The sequence below is a fragment of the Haliotis cracherodii genome, unplaced genomic scaffold (assembly GCF_022045235.1).
Source record: "Haliotis cracherodii isolate W230 unplaced genomic scaffold, xgHalCrac1.p SCAF_9, whole genome shotgun sequence".
Classification (NCBI taxonomy): domain Eukaryota; kingdom Metazoa; phylum Mollusca; class Gastropoda; order Lepetellida; family Haliotidae; genus Haliotis; species Haliotis cracherodii.
The window spans coordinates 25,594,990-25,621,135 of NW_027266343.1; the positions used below are offsets into that span (position 1 = coordinate 25,594,990).

Here is a 26,146-nt window from a genome sequence, read left to right on the forward strand (position 1 = left end):
AGTACGGTGAGTTCTCTTTGTTAGTTCTGTCTCAACCTGCAGCTGGTTGACAAATGTAATGTCTCACTCACAAAATCAATCGACCTGGTTCCCCTAAGTCTCTGGATAGAAGCCACCATGGTCTGTGGGCTGTCTGTGTCCACAAAACTTGAGGCTAGGGATAAGAAGAGCTTTGAAACAAATGAAAAGCACTTCAAGAAACTTGTCCACCAAATGAGATACTTCAGCAATAATGGCAAAAAAATATCAGATGACCATACTGAGTTCATTACCCTCGTATGTGAGTAAACTGAATTCTTCCGCAGTCATCACTTGTAGAATTGTCAAAATCCCCAGCAAAATATCTACATCACATCAGTTACTATCCATATTGAGCATGTTGAGAAAACGATTGTCCAGTAGACATAGGATTCCACTAAAACTGGACTTTGGCATTTGGAGCATTTTCGTAAATCTTTGATAAAGCAAACATAAGAAGATGAACATATGTCTTCCCCAAGAACTGAAGATGGCACTTGAGACACTAGCTGATGTTCATCCTCACCTGACTGAAACTTACAAGTATCAACTATTATTAGATAAACTTGGTAATAAACCAAGACAGCTTGCTGAGGTCTTCATGTTTCACCCTACTCCTTACACAAAGGCTGTGCAGGAATTGCAACGCACATATGGTAGTGTGGGCCAACTGATTCAGAGTGAGATAAGTGTAGCTTAACAGTCCACCAATTAGGTTCGGAGATTATGATGCCTTTGAGAACTTTGCCTTATGTATACAGTCGTTAGTTGAGATGTTGAAATCCATGCAGAGTGGAGCTGAACTGTATTGTGCTTCACATGTGTCAACTCTGATTACCAAGCTTCCACATGGGATGCGTGACAACTTTACAGAGTACTGTATCAAACAGGGACTGTATAATTCTGGTTCTATTGCAACAAACAATTTGACCCACCTTGACCAGTGGTTACAGCTAAAATCAATGGCCAAGAGATTATCTCATCAAGCAGTGCCTAGCACTGACTCCATGAAGTCTGATAAGTGAATGTCTCGACGTACAGTTGTCTCTAGCCAACAAAGTAATGAAACAAGTTCTGCATCAACATTCTTCACTCAACAAAATGCTTCAAATGGCAGACAACAGGGTCAACAGGTCAAGGTCAAACCAAAGTACAAGGGCTACTGTCCTAAATGTATATCAGCTGATCATTTTCTGAATACATGCCCAGAGTGAAAGAAGCTTCCTGATCTGGAAGTTGAATCTTGGTTGAGAGATCAATGTTTTCGATGTGCATGAAAACATAAACCAGAGGACTGTAACCTAAAGACACCGTGTCAACGATGTACCAAGTTGCATCTTACTGCCCTACATGATGCATGCAGGCATATGACTGCACAGAAGGTGATGTTTTCAAAGACCTCTTCCTCGTCTGCACAAGTGTATCTTGATCAGCCATCCAAGCCCTTTAGTACCATGTTGAAAGTTGTTGAGGTTACTTTGTACGGACAAGGCCGAAACATGAATGCTTACGCACTCCTTGATGACGGATCTCAAAGAACCATGATTTTTTAATCCGCTGTGAAGTCTCTTGATCTTTTGGAGAATCCAGATACCATTTTGCTTACAACAATTCGGCGTGAGCCATATCTGTGCAGTGGACAGTCTGTGAATCTTCAGGTATCTGCAAAGGATATGCCAGAAACAAGATACAATGTGCTAAATGCCTTCACATCGAGCAGCTTGTCTTTATCTGAATATACATACCCAGTGGCTGAACTCCAGAAACAGTGGGCACATATCAGAGACTTACCTTTGTCCCATATTGACAATGCTAAACCAGTCATTCTGACTGGTTCAGACTTGGCTGAACTGATCGTACCTCAAGAGCAAGTTAGAAGTGAACCAAGTGGTTCTCCAATCGCTGTGCATACCAGACTGGGCTGGTCACTTCAAGGAACACACAATGTACAGCAGCAAGTTAGGACCCAAACAGTATTATTCACTGAGGTGGAATCTACTAGTCTCATGAGTGACGTTCAGGCATTGTGGAAAATGGATGTGATAAGGTCAAAGCAGGATAACCTTGCCATGCATATTCTAGAAACTGACACTCAAAGAGTGGAAGTGAATGGTGTTTACTGATATGCATCTCCTTTGTTGAGATCGAGGACACAGTGTTTGAGGCTTCAAAAGAAGATATGATCCCAACACTTCAATGTATGGAGCGCCGTTTGCTGAATCATCCAGAAAGGGCAGAAATTCACAGTGGTCTTGTTAACAAGTTAGTTAATGCTCGAGTAGTACAAGTAATTAGTGACAAGGAAGACAGGAAAACGTCCGAGTCATGGTACATTCCTCATCATGTTGTGGAACAAAATGGTAAACACAGGTTGGTGTTTAATTGCTCTTATGAACATGACAGTAAAAATCTCAACAAGAAATTGTTACCTGGACCACAGTTGGGACCATCCCTACTTAGAGTTCTTTTGAGATTTGACAGCATTCTGTTGCCATTGCTGGGGACATAAAGGCTATGTCCATCAAGTGCGACTTTTGCCGAGGGACAGATCACTTCTTTGTTTTCTGTGGCTTGACATGAGATGTCATGGTGAACCAGACATTAATGAATGGCAAGTACTGACATTTGGAACAATGTGCAGTCCAGTATGCTCTACTTACGCCCTACAGAGGCATGTAAAGAACCACAGGTCGGGCAAAGAACATGTCAAGAGATCTGTTATGGAAGCTTTCTATGTCGCCAACTGCCTGTACAGTGTGCCAACTAGTGAATATGCTAGAACCTTGCTCCATGATATTGGGAATCTGTTGGATGATGGAGGATTTCATGTTGACAGTGGACCAGTAATGATGCTTCTGTTGTGCAAGATGTCCCATCCGAGGACCGTTCAGATTCGTGCAAGATGTGGTTGAACAGGGGTGGAGATGATAAGTCTGAGAGAACCTTAGGTTTGTTGTGATACATCAATACTGATGAGCTGGGTTACAAGCAGAAGCTAACAGAATATGATTCACTGACCTTGAGAGTGATTTATCACATACTTGCAGGCTAATATGATCCTATTGGATTTGTGGCGCCTTTCTTAGCCGTAGCTAAGTGTATTGTTCAGGACCTGTGGGCTGTTAAGAGAGACTGGGATGCAACTATTGAACAAGGTGTCCTATATGACAGATGGATGACTTGGGAGTTGCAGCTTCCAAATGTCAGTGAAGTGCGACTTCCACGTTGTTATGCTACATTGAGAACTGACCCTAAAGGAACAATGCGGGAAATTCTTATTTTCTGTGATGCGTCCGAGCGGACATATGGAGCTGTTGCATACATGAGGACTGTTGATGATGGTGATATTCATGTCAGTTTTCTGCAAGCACATATGAGAGTCGCACCAAAGCGCCAGTTGTCCATGCCCCGGTTGGAGTTATGTGCAGCTCTTGCAGGAGCTCAATTGTTAGATGTATTGTCCAGTGAACTTACATTGCCAATCCACAGAATCATGCTTTGGAGTGATTCAACAACAGTATTGACATGGATCAAGTCTGACTCTTGCCGTTATAAGGTTTTTGTGGGAACACGTGTTGTGGAGATACAGACCCTTACTGAATCCTGTCAGTGGTATTACATCAACACTGCATCCAATCCAGCAGATGACTTGAAAGGCATGCGGGCTGCCCAGTGACAGGATTGTAATCGGAGAGTACTAAGTTCGAACCCTGTTCATATAATTTTGGACTTTGCGCTGTGTTCTACTGTGATCAGTCATGAACAGTGTACTCTCTCGAGGTTCTATGGTTGGTCAGGTTCTCAACTTTGCTAAAACAAAACTAAGACAAAATCATAAATTAAATGATTTATTAAACTTAACAAAATGTACAAATTAACAGTAAATCAGAAAAATACAAAAAGAAAGCACTCACACACAGTTAAACTTTTGCTATTAGCCTACATGTCTTTATCATTAACTGCATAATTTACTGCCTATTTTCTCCTACACCGACTTCTCCCCCACACCACTATTCCAATAACTATACTAAATAAATACCTTACAAAACCTACATTGTAACTTATTTCTTACTCTCCAATCTACCTAAGTCCTTATTTCTACATGTTTTTCCTACAACTACTTTTTCCCCACCCGACTACCACATAAACTAAACCTACACCTAAAACTAGTCGTAAAGAAAACCTTATTGCCTAGAGGGATGTTCCCCGTAGTGGGTGTTGTGGACTTACTTGTCGGGATACCCGAAACTTCAGACGACTAATCTCGGTCGTATCAGGCTTTTATACCCACTGAGCTAACCATATTCATAGGTCACGTGTCATACAATCTTCTAAGCTTCTCATTGGTCAAATGATAATTCCTAACATAGCGTGCTCGGCGACACCTATAGAACCGGAAACACGCTACGGCAGGAAGACATGCAGACCTCGCAACCGTCACAGGGAATTCCAGTGGAATTTTACTGCCAAACGAGAGTAATAAATAGATTAATTGACTACAAGATAATGACTTCCACCAGCCCTGCTGAAGCACTACAAGCCCTATAATTTACAACCCTTACCGTACATGAAAATTAAACTTGCCGCCATACTACCCGATAAATTACGATCTATTTTTAGCCCAACTACCACACATATAAGTGATGATCAATCCCGATGGAGAAATGGTCCTACCTTCTTACATCTATCTTCTGACCAGTGGCAGATTGAAGGACACTGTAGATGACAGTGAAGTGAAAACAAGGTGCATGGTGTCTGCATTGAATGTTGATGTACCTATTGATCTCAACAGTTGTACAGATTGGAATGATCTCGTCACCAAGACTATGCAGGTGCTTCATGGGGTGCTGATATCAGAACACAAACTGAAATGCATCTCTACAGCCTTGCTGAGCAATAGTGCTTTCCAGTTGCATTTACTGCATTGGAATCTGTGAAACTCGTACCTTCCAGAAGTCGGTTGTTGAAGCTTGCTCCTGTTTATGATTCAACCCACAAGGTTATCCGTGTAGGCGGAAGACTACACAGATCTGAAGACTTACCTGGAGACATGAAGCACCCTGTAGTGTTGGATCCAAAGCATGCCATGACCCAACTCCTCATAAAGGAGTATGATGCTTGGGTGCATGCGGAAATGAGAAGAAATTTCTGGATCATACGTGGAAGGGAGGCAATTCGCAAGTATCAACGCAAGTGCAGAACATGCCAGAAATGGAGAAGCAAGCCAGAAGCTCCCAAGATGGCTGATTTGCCATCAGCACGACTTCGATTATTTAAGCCAGCTTTTTATTCAACTGGAATTGACTGTTTTTGCCCCTCTGATGGTGAAGATTGCTTGGAGACTGGAAAAGAGATGGGGCATTCTTTACAAATGTATGACAACAAGAGCTGACAAATAGGACAAAATGGACACTGATTCATTTTTGATGTCACTTAGATGTTTCATATTAAGACGTGGCAAGCCTTATGAAGTTTTATGTGACAGAGGCAAAAATTTTCGGGGCGGTCAGAGAGAGCTTGAGGAGGCATGGGCTGCAATGACTCCTTCACTGAATTGACAGCTAGATAACAGAAAATCTCCTTTCGGTTTAATCCACCAAGTGCTCCACACTTCTGTGGTGCATGGGAACGGGAGATTAAGTGCATCAAGGATGGACTCAAGGTAATCTTGGGAGACCAATCAGCCACTGAACCTGTACTTCAAACAGTATTTGCTGAAATTGAAGGCATTTTGAACTCTAAACCATTAGGTTATGTGTCTAGTGATGTGCGTGACATAGACCCCATTACTCCCAATGTTCTGCTGATGGGACGCCTGGATCAATCCCTTCCACGGGTGGTCTACCCTGCCAGTGAAATCATAGGAAGGCGCAGGTGGCGCTATAGTCAGGTCCTTGCAGATCACTTTTGGAAGCAACATTTGAGACATTATTTACCAGACTTGCAGTTAAGAAGCAAATGGGTTTCTGATGAGAAGGATCAGAGAGACATTGACTGTAAGGATGTTGTGATGATAGTTGACCTACAAAATGTGCGTGCCACCTGGTTGGAAGAGTTTCCAAGATCCACCCCAGTTGTGACGGCAGAGTTCATGTTACTACAGTAACGGTGGGTGACTGTGACATTATGCGACCAGTCACGCAACTGATCAGACTCCCAGAATGACCAGATGATAACTGATTATCTGTGCCTTTGAAATGTGACTTTTATATTGTATTGCCAATGACTGACCTTGTTTTGGTGCCATTGAACAGAATTGACATTAATGCAGTTTGCCTTAATGATAATTTTGACTTTGCCTGAAGGGAATTACTTTATTCTTTTTCCAAATTTTGTTCTAAATTTGGGGGCGGCTTTGTCATAAAGTAATGAATGAATGCTATTCAATGATGGTAGGGATGGTGGGGCTGTTTGCCTATTGCTGATGCTGTGTGCATGTCGTCGGGTGTGATTTCGTTGGTCTGCCATTCCGTTCAGGTTCGACAGTTGTATGCACCCGGTTTGTACTTTTTTATGTGACCACATGCTGCCTGTGTGCGTGTGTTGACAAACTGCCATGCCTTGCCTATGATGATGAACTAACTGCCATTAAATGCTCTGAATAACTGCCTAGGACTTCTTCGTCTTCTTTTCAACATCAATTAAGTGATTCTAGATATATACATGTCATGACTACAGGGTAATTAGCCTTTACGATTAAATGTTCATTCAGACAAAGTTTTTCCAAATCAGTTGCTATGACAGTAGAGTGAAGTTCCTTTGTGTCAAGGTGGAAAACTGGTCCATGGCCACCCGTTTATGCCAACATTTGTTGTGTAGCTGGGTGTGTACAAGGCATCTGACCTCAGATAAGAAAACATGTGGTCTAAAATTACATCTTGGTACTCAGGAATTGTATGTCCACTACAGTAGCATAACTTCTTCCTTCACCTTCAACTTGAAACCCAACATAAGATGGTGAATTTCTTTTATTAACCACAAAAAAGGAGAATCCATTGGTGATGAACTGTAATCTTGCTTCACTTCATTCTTTCGACTGTGTCAGGCAGATGAGTTAGTAGATCTGACCCCTGATCTGTGTCCAAGCTGGTGACAGTGTCTCAGTTGGCAATCATGTGCCAACTAGATCCCATGTGGTACATGATTATCCATCTGATGGTTTTCAGTAGGCAGCATCTACTGGTATCCCAACTGGTGTCCAACTGTGGCAGGCAGTTGTATATATTTGTAGGAGACCACGTAATTTAACATAAGTAAGGGACATCGGGTGGCTATTTATAGAACCTATAAGAAACATCCTATAAATTTGATATAAGTACCTCTGGATGTTGTAAGTATCTTGTAGTTAATTATCTCTCTTATTACTCATGTTTTGGACGTAAACTGTTTCCTTTTGGACGTAAACTGTTTCCTTTTGGTCGTTTGGGGGTGGGTGTTTCCTACTTGAGTGCTCAAGCCGCATGTTGTATGTTCCGCCACGAGCTATGATGCGCGGAGCACAATATGGTAGGAACGCCCTGATTGGTCGCGACCAGCATTGCTGGCCAACGGCTGTACGACAGGAGTTTTCCCTAATCGGGTCAAGGGTCAGCCTAGTGGTATATAAGGACCTGGTACTGCAGCATTCAGTGTCTTAAGAGGTCGGGATTCCCCGACATGCAAGTCCACTTGGGTGCGGGGAAAGTTAGTTACATTCTCTTGTTTAAGAAGACGTCTCACTAGTTAAGAATAGGTTTGATGTAGCTGGGTGGGGGAGAAATGAGTATGTAGGTAGATTTATTTATATAGTTTGTGTAAGGGGGTTTCCGTCAGGGAGAAGTAGGGTTAGGATTAATTAGGGTTAGGATTAAGTAGGTTTAGGGTAGGAATAGATTGTTGGATTTCTTAATTTTATATTTTGTTAATCAGTTTAATTTTGTTGTATAAAAAATTCATTAGATTTTCAACAAGTCTTTTTGTCCTTTTTCACCCGCTGGATGCAAGATCCCTACTACAGAGTCTCACAGGAGTGTCCCCAGTTAGCTGACTCATGGTTAAAACAGACAGTTAACATCAAATAAAACATAACGCAAAGGGCCATGAGTCAGCAGTGGGATTCAAACTAGAACACTCCGTGGAGCCAGTGAACTCTGCTGTCACTGGGCCGCCTAAGGCAAGACACGCCTATATGTTTATTTCAGTTTTTTATATTTTTTACTTTGGGTCCATTTCAGGTTGATTGACCATTAGTTGTCGATGGTCAAGTATCATGCACTTGGCTAGTTTTCATTTCTTCTCTTTTAGGTCCTAGGTATTTCAGTTTAAGGGTGGACAGGTAATTCCATTCTTTTTTCTATTGTTTCTTGACCCATCCATTGTTTAATACAATAGCCTTGACCAGTCAGCTTGGCCTTATGCAACTTTACCTTTCTCTTCCACCTCTAATACACTGAAACTTACACTGCCACTAACTCTGCACGACTAAGGACAAGGAAAACCATAGTGCCAAAGTCTCACTAAACATGCATGCCGCTGCTGTGGGTAGGGACAGACACACCCCGGTGTCACCCACAGGGATGAAAATCTTGTCCGTATATCATCGCCATATGACTGTCGAGGACAGAAATAAATACCTCACAACCCGCAGATTGTGTTTGTGGAATGTTCCATCTACTGCACTAAACCCCTCTGCAACATCACTGGGGGAAGAGGTACACTATCTCCACTGTTGAGCTACTTGAAGCCCTCAGGTGCCTGGTTGGTAACTACTGAAGCGTATCTGGACCAAGGAAGAGTAGGGCACATATATGTATCAATATCGAGGCATTATGGCATTCTACACTATAGGTACTAGATCCATCATAAGGTAGTAGATCTCCTCAAGTAAGCTCTGCAAAAGAATGACCCTGTTCATAATCAAATGTTGGTGAATAATCAGAGTCCAGAAAATTGTTTTTCCCATTGCCAGATTCTGTATCAATATGTAAGACATTAGTCTCTGGTGGTAACCATGGTTGTAACTGTGATGTAACAAGGCTTTGTAGTCTGGCTGGTCCCTGTGTGGTTCATGATCTTAAGGTGCAGGCCAATTCCTCATATGGGGAAATATTGGCTTCATTCGCACAAGGTACCCGATTGGCTTGGCTGGATGTGTAAAAACTGCTGGTAACTGTTCTGAATACTGGACACTTCTTGGATTGTCTTCTTCCTCCTCACTTCCACCGCATCCATGCAGTGACCTTTCCGGTCCAGCTGAATGCTTCAAAATCTCCTCTCCCGACCTGTGCGGGTCGCAAAGTTGACTGACAAATGCTAACCTGGGGACAATCTTCAATGAGACCCACAGTTATAGGTCTATTGCAAACCCATCCCCTGCCAGTGCCAGTACCGTGGAGATAATAACTTCTGCACTTCTCACTTCCATGATGCTTGATCCTGCTTCAGTCGGTTCCTCTTGTGACCATTTGGCTGGGGAATGCTTCTGTGTCTGACATGGAGCTTGTCGCGGACATGGCATAAAGGTTGATTCCCTTCTTCTGGGTCTCTCTGGTCTGAAATGCTTGACCCCACTTCAGTCTGTACCCCTCATTGCCTTTTGGTTAGGGAAAGCTTCCTGGGCTCCCATGAGCGGCCATTAAGGCCACACCTATACTGGTCTAACAATACATCACCCTTCTAAATACTTACGTGAATTTTACTCAAACAATAAACAAGAACTTCTTCAAAGAAGAATCGCTAGTAAATAGCAACATAAACAATAACTGAAGACAAAGACAACAGTATGACTACAATCAAAGGTGTACTAAAGAAAAACTCAAACCAAAAATATGAATGCTTCCTCTAGCACACACAAGAAAGTAGTGATGGTAAAAAATGCAAAAGTTAATAATGGACAGACAATCAGATGGACGAATGACAGGAACGTCCCATTTCATGTGCTCACTTGACTTTCTGTCAGGAAAAATTCCAATGTTCTTTAATTGGACCAGTGAACAAAGGCAGACAATTCAGAAATATATCCTTTAAATATCATAATTTGTCATACTGCATTCCAACCAAGCATGTAATGAAAGTAAGCAATCTCAATAAAATCAGATCTAATTTCTCGCTTCCGCTAAACTAAGATCTGAGAACATCCCATTACAGGTCACGTCAGACCGACCTTGCGCGAACTTTGACCGACCAATTGAATGACCAATCAGAAGGCAGCTTCCTCATGCTTTTCGGCACTAATTTCATATTGGAGACTACACTTCAAAACATATTTAGACAAATTCTCGATTACAAATTTGAAACCTGAACAAAAGAACATTCATGAATGGCTAATAGATGGTCTAGATTGTATGGATTCAGTTGTTAAACCCGTAGCTATCGTTTGCAGTTAAAGTTTTTGAGGTTGCATGATTAGAAATCACATTCCGACTGTCACTTTCATAATCTGTTAAGCAATGCTCTGATTGGTCGGATAAAAGGTCGTTCTGACGTGATCCCTTATGGGATGTCCTCAGATCTTTGTTTAGCAGTAGCGAGAACTGAGGTCTGATTTTAATGAGATTGTGAAAGTAAGATAAGATAACACTATTATCTTATCAACATATTACCTATTAATATTATTATACACTGCATTATCCCATAGGAAATTTGGATTACATTAGCTCAAGGTCTCAGCTTATTATAAACACATCAAATAAATAAGAGTATCACAAACATATTATAAAACCTGGTACTAGCTGGTATGAATAAATTTCGGGCCAGTGGTGCTGTTACTTGACTTTGTGTTCTACACATACTACCAAAATATCATCTCTTTGCATCATTTTTGCTGAGTAAATGATACCTACCCCGGGTAACCACTTTCCACTATATAAAAGTCCTATTTCCATTCACCAAGTTACATTATTGCCCTACACATCTTCATAAAGTTTCACCTATCTAGGCCTTTTTTCACAAATAGAAGATTTTTAATGTTTTTATTTACACTGGCATGAACAACTCCGATTCCAGTAACGTCATTTTAGAATCCTTGCTAGCTCTTGTTGTGTCTGAGAAGAACAACAATAAACAAATGGCACAATTTGATTTTAGTGAAAGCTATTTGTGAATTATGTGTCCACTAAGGTTCATGTTAAGGCATTTAAAGCGTTAATTTGATTGTGGATTCTGTAAACAACGGTGAGTGGGCACATCACTTCACAAGTTCAGGCAAAATCATTGTAACACTACTGAATGCAATTTTGAACACAATTGATGAAAGAGATTAAAGACAAAAAGCAAGAAATACACTGAACACTTCTAAGTGTCTCAGGCTCATCCTTGCTGCTGGCTCAAAGAAGATGTCAAAAGTAAACGGACAGATTACACACTGTGTCATGCAATTATAGGCTCACCAGCACCTTGCAATTGGTAGCTTACACAAAAATGTTGTCGTTTGAATCTTGGCATATCATGCATCTCAACTAAGGGTAAAATCCCCTCATATGCAAACTTGATAAAAACTTTTGAGAGGCTTTGTATTTCCTGACAAACAATTTGGTACTTACACAAATGTTAAGGCAGGATGACAAGTCATTGTGAAGAAAAACACATGGCAGTGAACACTGAAATATAAACATATTGCAATGAAGAAAAATCTTCCCGTGAAACATAATGTCAAATACTTATTGCACCAAAACCTTCTCATAAGAAACTGTACCATGAACTATCTTGGCTTTACCAAATCAAGTGACAGCTGACCTCATCAATATCTATCTATTCATATTTTATCCAAAATGCTGTCTAAAGCAGTACAACCTAGTCCTATATCTCTAGCTACCCTAAAATGAACACTTCCATTTGAAAGGGAGAGTACGTCAAAGGTTCTGTTTTTAAATCATTCAAATAATTTCAGAGTGTGACTTCACAAGCTCTATTCAGTTCTCAAACTAAAACAATTGTATGTAACACACATGTGAGACAAATGATCGATCATTTCACTTGGGCTGTCGTAAACAGATCGTGATGGAGAAGTAACTGGTGAGGTTCTTCCATTAGTAGCCTTAATAATCTGGGGAACCCCATTTTGCTGGTCTAGATTGGTGCTATCAGGATTATCATGCAATCCGTCTCCTCCACCTTCAGGATGACCTTGTCTAGGAAAGACCATGGTGGGAATGTGTATTCAAATAGATCCAACCATTCCATCGATAGCGCATTGATCTGGTGAGCCCTTGGGACAGGAATTGGGCTGACATTAACCGGAGTTGATGGTTCTTGCCGGTGGCAAATGATCTAGGTGTGGTGTGTCCCATAACATTGTTATCCAAGCAAAGATCTGGGGATGTAAGGTCCATTCTGTTGCCACTATTCTGCCTTGGCCTGAAAGGCTGTGGGCAAGGATGTTCAGTTCCCGGGAATATGTCTAGCTTCCATCCGACAACTGATGGAGACAGCTCGTCCACGATGGTGCATGGTGTCTCGTTTACTGTGCGTGCAGGCATCTGATGTCCACTGTAGTTTGTGAATCGACCACATTGATGTACAGTGACAGGCGTCTTGTCAAGTGGTTGTAGTGTTAAACGATCATGCAAGCTAGTCTGTACATATACACTGCATCGATTCCACTTGGTCAGTTGACCTGATTACGGTCAAAGATGTTTACAGTCAGTCTTGATATGTGACATGTAATTCATCCTGCGCAGTATTAACTGACTTGCGTTCTATATTCTTCTTGCTTTGTACCCCACCACTGGCATACCCTCGCAAGTATTTTGTCTTCGTTTTGTATGTTGTCTTACGTTTGTCGTAATAATTGTTTTATAAACCCACGTAGTGGGATAAACAAATTATAGCATACATAATCGGGAGGGGATGCATTGTGATTTGACACTGCTTCATTGCAGATATCATGCCCTCATGCTCAAAGTGCCAGCGTAATATGTCGGCGTGGGATCCCCACCCCCTGTGCCTGCTTTGTACATCTAAATGTCCCCAGGGTAACAGATGTACAGACTGTCTCTGCTTACCCCCACAGCTTCAGACAGTACCTCCGTATGTCCAGGAAAAAGGCCAGGCCAGGAAAATACTGGCGCAGGATGTCTGACTTATCTGAATATTCGCCCACAACCAGATCGGCTATCTCGTAACTCCCCGACCTTCATTAATACCATGATTTCGTGATTTACCCAGGGGGGGCGGTCAGGTAGCCTAGTGGTTAAAGCGTTCGCACGCCACGCCGAATACCCGGGTTCAATTCCCGATATGGGTACAATGTGTGAAGCCCATTTCTGGTTTCCCCCGCCGTGATATTGCTTGAATATTGCTAAAAGCGGCGTAAAACCACACTCACCCACTCACTCTACCCAGAGCTTCCTGACGACCACTACTGCGTCTATCTTAACGGCGCCTATCCAACAGGCACCCTGCCTACGGCCCAGACACCTATGATGGATGCCCCTCTCCTCAAGTACAACCAGTACTTGCGGGCCATACAACAGACGCTAATGCCTATTGCCCCAGCGGCTATACAGGCACCTCTACAAGCGCCATCCACAGCGCCTCTGCAGACGCCTCTACTAGTGCCTATACAGATAGCGCCTATCCATTAAACAGCGCCAATACAGTGGCCAGTGCCTCGCCGGACAACTATACAGACGCCTTTACAAAAGCACCGTCTACAGCGTCCATAACGGCGTCTATCCTAGCGTCTCTGATTGCACCTATCCTTGCGCCTCTCCTAAGTGCGCCTCTACAGACCCACACCCGGGACAACCGCACAGACAGACGATTAGCCATTCCACGATATCCTTGTGGCTACGTGCTCTCATTCTACAGGCCTATGAGATTGTCAGATCCCCAGGGCCAACTACCTACGGAGACCAGAGCGGTCGCTGGACACTTGATTGGCGTCAGTACAACGGCGCTGCAACACGGACACTTGATTGGCGTCCATACAACGGCGCTCCAACACGGACACTTGATTGGCGTCCATACAACGGCGCTCCAACACGGACACTTGATTGGCGTCCATACAACGGCGCTCCAGCACTTCCCAAGATCCTGGAAGCGCCTTACCTTGTGGTGACGGTTCTGTGGAAATCTCCCCCCAATTCTCCTCAGCTATCAACGTTGGTTGAACGTTTCCTCGGAGAAAGCAAACCTACACTCAAAGATTTCCCTAACTACGGCGTCTGGTAGTTATTGTCTGCACTACAGTTGACGATCACAACCCAATGACCGATTCGGTATTCAGCAGAATCGTCATATGCTTCCGGGTACCCAACTGGGTCATCGCTCACAACACTGGACCAGTCGTCAATCTTATCATGGGGATCAACTTGCCCCTACACTGGCGGTGTCACAGTTCCTACTCAGAAGTCGGACACACCACTGGTCTGTCAAACCCAGGGTTCACAAGGGATTGGCTGTGTGTGGAGCTTGATCTAGTCCACTCAGCATACGGGGTTACAGTTTACTGCGCAGGACGACTGGCATGTCATGTGTCAAGAACTACGACTGTAAACATCGTCGACCATATTCAGGTCAACATTATTGGATACGTGCAGTGTATTTTTACAGACTGGCTTGCATGATTGCTTATGCGTAACACTGCAACCACTAGACCAGAAGCCTGTGGCTGTACATCAATGACTTGATCCCGAGTCTTAGCCTTCGCCCAAGACCAGACAGCTCTCAAAGAGAACTTGGCTAGGGTGTCACAGCCAGCCTTCGCTGAGGCGTCCCAGTCTGGCTCATACCAGCCGCAACAGCCTCCAGCCCAAGGGACACGGCACCACCGCAACCTCTCAGGGCAGAGGCAGAGGAAAAGGCAGGGCATCGGGCGCATACCAGTCCCGCCGCGGCCCCTCCAAGTTTGGTACTTCAAGTGAATAGTCGACACTTCAGAACGTTGGAGACTGGGTCGTTTCTGGTAGAACTGTGAGATCCTGGGGGACCCATATGTCACCAACATCATCCGACATGGGTACAAGCTGGCGCTTATAGACGACCCGCCGCTCACGTCGTCGCCCATAGCCACCTACCCCCCCCCCCCCCGCCTCAACAGCTACCAAGCCAGTACTAAGCCAGTACATCTCGGCGCTGCTGGACAAGAAAGCGATAGAGGTTATACACGCCCCAGCCATAACAACGGGCTTCTATTCACCTGTCTCCCTAGTTCCCAAGAAGGACTCAAACACAGGACGATCCACAACCTCGCTGCTTTCAGCAAACGTTACCTGGCGCGTCCACCGTATTTCAGGATGACCACCACAGGCTGCTGTGATCCTGGATCCAGACACAGGATGTATTCATCAGCCTGGATATCGAGGATGCCTATCGACATGTCCGTATACATCCCGACGACCGGGTCCATTACCAATGGGCGGTTCCCCCATTTGGATTTTCTTCGGCACTGTGGCTACTCACACGGCTTACCAAGCCGATAGCCTCGTACCTCCTAGTGGCAGATGACTGTCTCCTGAATCATTGGGACACCGTCACTCTACTGCGCCACAGGGACTTCACCCACTGGCTCCTGTACCTATTGGGGTGGAAGATCAACCTCAGGAAGTCAGAGTTGACACCCTCAAATCGCATTCAGTTCATCGGGGGCCTCTTCCCGACGGACCTCGATCTCTTCTCTGTACCCTAGACAGGTGGGAGCGCATGCAGGCGCACCTGACTCCAGCTCTCCACCTACCACGCACTCTGCGCCAATGGCAAGTCCTCCTTGGCCTCCTAACCTCAGTGCAGGACTTGACTTACAGAGGAAGGCTCCAACTGCAACCAGTTCAGATGTTCCATCGTCCTCCCGGGTCATCTCAAGCAGCATCTCCGATGTTGGACGGCAGGATTCAAATGTCTTAGGTGGCGTCTGCTTGACAGGGCTTACAACCTCTCTGCACCTATTCGTAGATGCGCCCATGCAGTGATGGGGCACACACCTGAAGGGACAGATCGCCTTGGGCTGTGGTCCGCCGATCAGCGCCTATGTCACAACAACAACCTCAAACTGGAGGCGCTTATCTTGGAAGCAGGCCCTCAGACATGCCTGGCTCTCCATCTCAACGGACAACATAACCGTCATATGGTGCTTACGGAACCAAGGAACGACTCATTCGACCTCGCTCCTTCAACAGACGTTCCAATTGCTTCACCTTGTGGATGCAGTTCCAGGTTCAACACATAGTGGATGCTCTATCTCGGCCAGGCAAAGTCGCTCCCACTTAGTGGAAGCTTCACCCTGACGCCTTCGCCCTTGTTTGTCGAGACAGAACCTCGATCTGACTTTGGTCACGCCCTGGTGGCCAGCGGGAGCTTGGTTCTTCGACTGCAGAGAGCTGTCCGACGCCAACCCACTGCCACTTCCAGATTGGCCAGAGCTGCTGATCCACCCTCACAGCAGACAGCCACACCCAGGACCAAACAAGCTATGTCTTCATGTCTGATCCATTTACAGAGAGCACTAATCACCAAAGGCTAATCGGCCAGAGTGGTTTGGACCATCACGATGGCACATCGCCCAACTACCAGGAGCCTCTATGATGACTAGTGGCAATCCTTCGAGAGCTTTTGCAGGGGCAAGCAACAAGACCCCACATCTGCCACGCCTCAATTCCTGGCTGAGTTCATGCTCCATCTGCGTCACAAGCGTAAGCTCAAGGGCAGTACCATAATGACCTACCTTGTAGCGCTCAACTCCGTCCTGGCAGTTCCGGAAGATCGGCGCATGACGTAAATCCCGGAACTACAGGCTCTGCTCCGCTCGTTCAGGCTGGAAGACCAAAAGGCAAAATCTTGTACACCAGCTTGGGGCTTGAATGTCAGAGTTCTTGTCAGGCTGCTCAGTACCTGACAACGCATACCTGACACTTCCCTTCCATGTAATGGTCATCCAGGCCGACCATACAGCCGAAGTCGGGCTGAGGGAATTGGAGGTTCCCATACATGGAGTGGTCACCCGAAACCGACCACAGAGCCAAGGATTGGCTAGGGAACAGAGTCTGGAAATAAAAGATAAAAGTCCACATCTGAAGGTATGCCCGCCTCCGGTTCCATCCAATAAAGATACATTAAGGAGTTATGCAGGATAAGTAAAAAATCTAGTAAAATCCTAGATATTTTTTATATTTTTAAACTTATCCTGCATTACTGCATCTAAAGGGACCCACCCATGACAGACCTACCTCCCCATGATGCCTTCGATGTCCAGACTCAAGAGTAATGTGAGGATCCGTTACGTCACTTCCTTTGGTCACATGGGAGCTGCATGATAGGGTTGGCCTCTCAGCTAGTCGGAACAACTTCTTCAAGCAAAGACCATCACACAAGGACTGCATGTGGCGATGACCGAGCACTTTTCAGGGGAAAATATTCTATCCTGTCTATGAGATCACATTGTCTCCGAACCATTCATAACTACCACAGTCAGGGCGTCCAGATAATTTACCTTGATGAATCACTCCACTGACTGCACGTGGCTATCGGCTGATGGACAATAAAGCACCCATAGTACCATCAGGTAAATGCAATCGTGTCATTGTTTTGCACGCCGCAACCCATGATATGGGGCTTATTGGTGGATGTGTGCTAATTTCCGAGGCGTAAAAAAACCTGGTTGATTTTCATAAGGAAATTATAGGGTGTGATGTGTTCATAGACTGGTTGGAACATCAGCTATTGCCCATTTTAAACAACATCACTGTCATTGTCATTGATAACGTCAGTTAATATAACGTCCGGGAATCAGATACTGTCGCCGACAAACATGAGTAGTCTGAAGGCAACCATACTGGAATATATGACATTGTCGACTTCAGACCATCTGAAACGAAAGTTAAACTCCAGTAAAGTACAAGACATATACGCTGGCGGTACAACACGGTCACGTTGTCTTACTTACAGACCTTGTGAGCTCAACCCTGTTGTGCCTATCTTGGCTAAGTATAAAGGGTTCGTGGCAAGACATAACACAAAATTCAAAAGTACAGATTCATATACGTCATCAGCAAAGATAAATGCTACCTCAAGAAACCATCTGTAGAACAGCAAATACTTCTTGATTCCAAAACTGCAACCTTCCAATACTCATCCTGTTTCATAGCTTTTAACTATTCCATCATGTTCCTAAGCAAATATAATGCAGTACATATCCTAAATTGCTACCTCATCAACGCACGTCAACTAAGTACAATAACAGCAATATTTTGAGACCATCCCCAACTCAGGGGACATTTGCACCTGTGTGAATGCACGGGACGGTGTGAGGTCATCAACTCGGGCCAGGTATTTGGCAATTACCTCAGACTATAAGCCGTTTCATACATGCATGACAACACACGAATATTTTCATTTTATCATCATTTTACCTGTAAAAGTACATTTTTAGGGTAATCACAATGTCAGTTTGGAAAGCCTAGATTAGGTCCATTTGCACCATTTTGATATATGCTCTTTTTATAGTCCTATGAGTCCTATGTATTAAATGAAGCCAGAAAAGCATTTTTCAAGTATTTCCGACAGTACTTTAGGAGGCTGATAATATGACGAGTCCTTCTGATCCCAGGAATGCTTTTGGGAATGGGAAGATCTATGTGCCTTGGAAGCTTGGCTGATAGTTGATGATTGGAATCGTCCCTTTGTATCTTGTCTGACCTCGTCTGTGACATGTCCCAATTTGCTGTTGAATGTCTTGGGAGCAGAAATTGGTAGTGACATTATCCACCTCTTGGTTTGGCTGGAAACAGCTCTTGAACGAATCTTTCCTGGTATTTGTGACACTGACTATGGTGTCTATGAGGCTGTGGATGAGTCCGACTTGATCTGTCCTAATAGGAGTCTCTCCAGGTTTGCCTTCATATGATATCTGTAATGGTGGATTGATGTGTCTGATTCCGGTGACAAACCAGTTGATATAAGTGCCAATGTCCATTGAATATCTGGATAGCAAGGACAGATCCTTAATCCGTGAAACAGGTATTATCTGCTGGTATCCAGGATTCCGGTATGATTAAGGTCCTTGAGGCTTGTGATAGCTGCCTGTGTATAACAGAGCCTGTACGGTAATCTTCATCTCGGTCGGCTGGCCAGTCAACTGGACGGTCAGTTGGACAGTCCTGTGTGGTCCGTGCGGCTTGCTTGGGTACCGTCGGTTGATGGTGATCATACGGTAGGATGGTCGGCTGGATGGTCAGCAAGTTTACCATGGTGTCCATGCAGTGTCTTAACAGTCTGCTGGGTGGTCGGCTGGGTTGCCGTGGAGTCTGGCTGTGTGGGTTGCAAAAAGAGATGGCTGTCCCCAATGCGATCTCTTGACCGGGAAACTCTTCTTAGCCAGAGCTGTCTATCTTTTCTTAATCATCTCCATATCTTTGTTAAATGCCTGGCTGGCTGGTCGGCTGATCGGTTTGGTTGGCTGGGGTAGGCCCTATGGTCGTGTGTGTTGCAAAAACAGATGGCTCTTCTTAGCCAGAGCTGTCTGTCTATTCTTATCATCTTCATATCTTGGTTTAAGGCAGAGAACCTTGTCTCAAACATCGCCTTTATCATCTCCTGCTGTTGCTTCAATAATTGTTGTATGCGGTTCATGGAGATTGCAGGAGATATTTTCTGCTTGAATAGTTGTAGGAGACACTGGGGTAGAGTCAGGGGTCTGATCATAGTCAACAACCGTAATGGCTTCAACTTTATTCTTGGCCGCGTCATGCCTTTTAGCCTTAGTTACAGCTTCAGCTTACTTTTTAGAAGACTTTCTTAGATGTTGGTGCACTGCTCGCATCTAGCCTCCTCTGTACATGACATCTCTGCACTTCCAGCAGGTCTGATGAGGATCTGCCATGATCATGAACGACCACACTTCTTGCAACCCGGAGTAAAGGGAGACTCTATTACGACCTACAACACCCCTCACACCAGTGATTGGTAATTGGCAATGGACAATGGGCAAACGGGAGGCCGGGGGTAATTACCAATCACTGATAATTTAGTCCTGGCTTCCAGTTGTCCGTAACTACATGTATCAGCACTAATTACTTTTAAGTCTTGGTTTCCACTGTCTATTGCTAATCACCTATCAACGCCAATTATCTGTGGGCTTCCCTTGTTAAGTTTCAACCATTTGTTATCTTATTACTTTTGTTACATGTACATACGAGGGGCGTTCAATAAGTTTTGCAACTTCAATATAAGACAAAGTCACAGAATATCTTTTGCACTTTTATTTTTCAATATATTCTCCATTCACCTCAATACACTTATTCCATTTGTCCTTCAAGCTTTTAATACCACTTTTATAGAAATCCGCAGATTGGCCCTCTAACAGTACTGTGGCAGCCTTTATGTCCTAGTCATCCTGGAAGTGTCTACCACATGGGGCAGATTTCATTTGCCAGAACAGGAAATAGTCACTGGGGGCTAAATCTGGGCTGTAGGGTGGGTGATTTAACTGTTCGAATCCACATTCACATAATTCACACATGGATTTCTTTTGCCTGGCATCTCTCCTTGGTAACGAACTTTATTACAGAGCGTTGTTCATGTTTGAGAGAATCAATGATTCTGACCACCCTCAGGTGAATGAAGCCATCACATCTAACTTATTGTTGTGTCTGGAACTTGATATGACACGTGTCAACCTGATGTTATAACTAGTGTCACACCTGCCACAAGTTGACATTGTTTGTGTAAACACAAATGCTCAAGTTGCAAAACTTATTGAATGCCCCTCGTATATATGCTCTGCCTCATATCATTCATTCACCTGATGAAGTAAGCATATACTCTGAAAGTTGTGTTCCTCAATATAAAGAAGTTGACATTCATAAATTTGTTTCCTTATGTGTATCACTTCTAAATGCCTTTCAAAGACTTAATATATATTCAGTTCTGAAATGGATTCACTGAAGATTACGTCAGAAACCCCGGCATACTACCAGGTCTAGACGCCAACCTTAGTCCATTTCTTACTACACATGTAACACATGGCTGAGTAATGGCCAAAAATAGGTTTACGACAAGGCAGCCATAAAGTCAGATTTGAACCTCGTCATCAATGAATTTCCTTCCCTGGATTTCCTTGAGGTTAGAAGGATGCGTTTGTGTAGAAAGCATTCAGTGTTCTTTAAAACTGTCACTCTAAGCCCTAGAGTCTTGGTGCTGTCATTTGCAAATTAATTATTGAGTTTCAAAGGTATGGCCACTGCATATATATTTCATGATGCATGATAGGCTAGGTGTTGGCACTTTCATTACTTTGCCGACTCAGTAATTTCATGTTTTACACTATTAAGCATTACATGCCTAACTCCAGCAAAGAAAAACTATTTTAAAATATGCATACAGAAGAACACGTATCTGTGGTGTTTATGGACATGGCGTGTCACACTGGAGTCCAGCTATGTGAGCATCCACACCAGATATCAAAATGACATCATTCAACAAATGACTGAACCTGCCATGAATCAGACTATCTGGCATTTCCTGATCAAGGAGTTTACACTGAATGCCATACCTGACTGCATTTGAAAGGACTGTCATTACAGATGTAAGATGGATAGACATCAAAGAATTCTGTTGCTGCGAGTCTTGGCTGCTGCCCAAACTGTAACACACAAATTTTAAAATAGTATAAATGATTAGACCACAACATCTTTTTCCAGTCCACAAAGTTAAAAGGGGATGGTGACAAAAATAATGATAGAGGAAATCATAAATACCAGATTATGTTGGAATAATTTATTCTCACAATTCAATTCCAAAAATTGCGTGGAAAGCCTGTAATATGTACATCACAATAGAAGCATTGCTCTGTGTAATCCACACTGTACAACTGATTTGGACAATTTTGGAAAATAAACTTTGAGATAAAATTGAATATTATAAGGACATTCTACCAAGTTTGAAACCACAGACTATTACATTTTTTTAGAAAAGAATCTTCAGAATCAAGTGTTCATAAGGGATATTTCAAAGACAAAATATTGTGTCCAATACACAGAAAAATTAAGAATCCACTCAAATAACATCCATTGTGAGTCCCTTGTGATGCACAAGAGTGTGGATGTTGGAATGATTGAAACAAGATAGACTGAAACATGGTCACTTCTGCCTAGTTCATTACTGCCTAGTTCATTACCGCTTAGTTCACTTCTGCCTAGTTCACTTCTGCCTAGTTTATTACTGCCTAGTTCATTACTGCCTAGTTCATTACCGCTTAGTTCACTTCTGCCTAGTTCATTACCGATTAGTTCACTTCTGCCTAGTTCATTACCGCTTAGTTCACTTCTGCCTAGTTCACTTCTGCCTAGTTCATTACCACTTAGTTCACTTCTGCCTAGTTCAATACCGCTTAGTTCACTTCTGCCTAGTTCATAACTGCCTAGTTCACTTCTGCCTAGTTCATTACTGCCTAGTTCACTTCTGCCTAGTTCATTACAGCTTGGTTCACTTCTGTCTAGTTCATTACTGCCTAGTTCACTTCTGCCTAGTTCATTACCGCTTGGTTCACTTCTGCCTAGTTCATTACTGCCTAGTTCACTTCTGACTAGTTCATCACTGCCTAGTTCATTACCGCTTGGTTCACTTCTGCCTAGTTCATTACCGCTTAGTTCACTTCTGCCTAGTTCATTACCGCTTAGTTCACTTCTGCTTTGTTCACTTCTGCCTAGTTCATTACTGCCTAGTTCATTTCTGCCTAGTTCATTACCGCTTAGTTCATTACTGCCTAGTTCATTACCGCTTGGTTCACTTCTGCCTAGTTCATTACCGATTAGTTCACTTCTGCCTAGTTCATTACCGCTTAGTTCACTTCTGCCTAGTTCATTACTGCCTAGTTCACTTCTGCCTAGTTCATTACCACTTAGTTCACTTCTGCCTAGTTCAATACCGCTTAGTTCACTTCAGCCTAGTTCATTACTGCCTAGTTCACTTCTGCCTAGTTCATTACTGCCTAGTTCACTTCTGCCTAGTTCATTACAGCTTGGTTCACTTCTGTCTAGTTCATTACTGCCTAGTTCACTTCTGCCTAGTTCATCACTGCCTAGTTCATTACCGCTTGGTTCACTTCTGCCTAGTTCATTACCGCTTAGTTCACTTCTGCCTAGTTCATTACCGCTTAGTTCACTTCTGCCTAGTTCATTACTGCCTAGTTCACTTCTGCCTAGTTCATTACCGCTTAGTTCATTACTGCCTAGTTCATTACCGCTTGGTTCACTTCTGCCTAGTTCATTACCGATTAGTTCACTTCTGCCTAGTTCATTACTGCTTAGTTCACTTCTGCCTAGTTCATTACTGCCTAGTTCACTTCTGCCTAGTTCATTACTGCCTAGTTCACTACCGCTTGGTTCACTTCTGCCTAGTTCATTACCGCTTGGTTCACTTCTGTCTAGTTCATTACTGCCTAGTTCACTTCTGCCTAGTTCATTACTGCCTAGTTCATTACTGCCTAGTTCATTACCACTTGGTTCACTTCTGCCTAGTTCATTACCGCTTGGTTCACTTCTGCCTAGTTCACTTCTGTCTAGTTCACTTCTGCCTAGTTCATTACTGCCTAGTTCATTACCGCTTGGTTCACTTCTGCCTAGTTCATTACTGCCTAGTTCACTTCTGCCTAGTTCATTACTGCCTAGTTCATTACCGCTTGGTTCATTTCTGCCTAGTTCATTACCGCTTAGTTCACTTCTGCCTAGTTCATTACCGCTTAGTTCACTTCTGCCTAGTTCATTACCGCTTAGTTCACTTCTGCCTATTTCACTACCGCTTAGTTCACTTCTGCCTAGTTCATTACCGCTTAGTTCCCTTCTGCCTAGTTCACTACTGCCAAGTTCACTTTTGCCTAGTTTGCTATTGCCTAGTTTGCTTCTGCCTAGGTCACTTCTGCCTAGTTCACTTCTGCCTAGTTCACTACCGCTTAGTTCACTTCTGCCTAGTTCATTACTGCCTAGTTCACTTCTGCCTAGTTCATTACTGCCTAGTTCACTTCTGCCTAGTTCACTACCGCTTGGTTCACTTCTGCCTAGTTCACTTCTGCCTAGTTCATTACTGCCTAGTTCACTTCTGCCTAGTTCACTACCGCTTGGTTCACTTCTGCCTAGTTCACTACCGCTTGGTTCACTTCTGCCTAGTTCACTTCTGCCTAGTTCATTACAGCCTAGTTCCCTTCTGCCTAGTTCACTTCTGCCTAGTTCATTACCGCTAAGTTCACTTCTGCCTAGTTCACTAGCGCCAAGTTCACTTTTGCCTAGTTCGCTTCTGCCTAGTTCATTTCTGCCTTGTTCATTTCTGCCAAGTTCACTTCTGTCTAGTTCACAACCACCTTAACTTTACTTCTCCTAGTTCACTTCTGATTAGTTCACTACCGCCTTAAGTTCACTTCTGCCTAGTTTGCTTCTGCCTAGTTCATTTCTGCCTAGTTCACTTCTGTCTTGCCTACTTCTGTCTGTCTAATTGACCTCACACCTGTGCACATCAAGTGACACAATCTGTGCACTTGGTGTGACTGGAGTACAATCGGTGTGAATCTGGTGCTCAGTGGAGTACAATCTGTGTGATTGGTGTCACTAGAGTACAATCTGTGTGATTGGTGTCACTAGAGTACAATCTGTGTGATTAGTGTCACTAGAGTACAATCTGTGTGATTGGTGTCACTAGAGTACAATCTGTGTGATTAGTGTCACTAGAGTACAATCTGTGTGATTAGTGTCACTAGAGTACAATCTGTGTGATTGGTGTCACTAGAGTTCAATCTGTGTGATTGGAGTCACTCGAGTACAATCTTTGTGATTGGTGTCACTTGAGTAGAATCTGTGTGATTGGTGTCACTTGTGTACAATCTGTGTGATTGGTGTCACTTGTGTACAATCTGTGTGATTGGTGTCACTAGTGTACAATCTGTGTGATTGGTGTCATTAGAGTACAATCTGTGTGATTGGTTTCACTTGTGTACAATCTATGTGATTGGTGTCACTTGTGTACAGTCTGTGTGATTTGTGTCACTTGTGTTCAATCTGTGAGATTGGTGTCACTAGAGTACATTCTGTGTGATTGGTGTCACTAGAGTACAGTCTGTGTGATTGGTGACTTGAGTTGAATCTGTGCGATTGGTGTCACTAGAGTTCAATCTGTGATTGGTGTCACTAGAATAAAATCTGTGTGATTGGTGTCATGAGAGTACAACCTGTAAGATTGATGTCACTAGAGTACAATCTGTGTGATTGGTGTCACTGGAGTACAATCTGTGTGATTGGTGTCACTAGAGTACAATCTGTGAGATTGATGTCACTAGAGTACAATCTGTGAGATTGATGTCACTAGAGTATGATCTGTGTGATTGGTGTCACTTGAGTACAATATGTGATTTATGTCACTAGAATACAATCTGTGTGATTGGTGTCACTAGAGTACAATCTGTGAGATTGATGTCACTAGAGTACAATCTGTGTGATTGGTTTCACTTGAGCACAATCTGTGTGAGTAGTATAGGCAATGGGGGTTCTGGCTCGCTGCCACCTAGACCAGATTCATACCCCAACGATGCTACTGCAAATTATGAGATGTGATCCGATGATTGTCATTGTTGTATTAAAGAAAGATTAATATTCAGTAACAATGGATAAAATTTACTATAGTCCGCGAGAATGTTGGAAAGGTAATGGGTCAATACAAAAACTAGCTGCAGCAGGTAAGGTATCTCAAGATGTTGCCAAGGATTGGTTAAAGAAACAAGTAATATGGCAAACATACTTAACAGCACCGCATTATATACCAAGGAAAAAGTTTGATATTTCCATAACTAATAAAGTTCATCAGGCCGACCCCTTGTTTCTTCCGCATGATAAGGTAGGATGCAAAACAAATAAATTTGCTTTAACCGTAGAAGACTTAGCTAGTCGGTACAAAGAGGCTTAACCATTAACCGCAAAACATTCAACAGAAGTAGCTAATGCACTGAGCCGCATATATAAATGCTGACCACTAAAAATGGCCTAAGTTATTTCAACCAGATCCCGGTCGCGTGTTCATGGGATCTGTAACTAACTATTAAGAAAGTACGATGTTGCAGTCAGGCATGGTGAAAAAGAGGGCCACACTAGCCAAGCTATTGTTGAAAGATTTAACCGGACATTAGCAGAATGTTTGTTTGGATATCAGTGTGGGAATGAAATAAAATCAGATTGAT

The 26,146-nt window shown here is 43.4% G+C and overlaps 1 protein-coding gene across 1 annotated transcript in view; it reads right to left on the reverse strand.

Annotated features, from left to right (window-relative positions):
• The window catches only part of LOC139452658 (tyrosine-protein kinase receptor torso-like), a 381,001-nt gene that overhangs the window by 292,678 nt on the left and 62,177 nt on the right, over window positions 1-26,146 (reverse strand). Inside the window, exons 2-3 of the mRNA XM_071234197.1 lie at window positions 21,482-21,571; window positions 11,538-11,594 (exon numbers count right to left, since the gene is read on the reverse strand). Of these exons, the coding sequence (XP_071090298.1) occupies window positions 11,538-11,594; window positions 21,482-21,571 (147 nt within the window). The remainder of the gene's footprint in view (window positions 1-11,537; window positions 11,595-21,481; window positions 21,572-26,146) is intronic.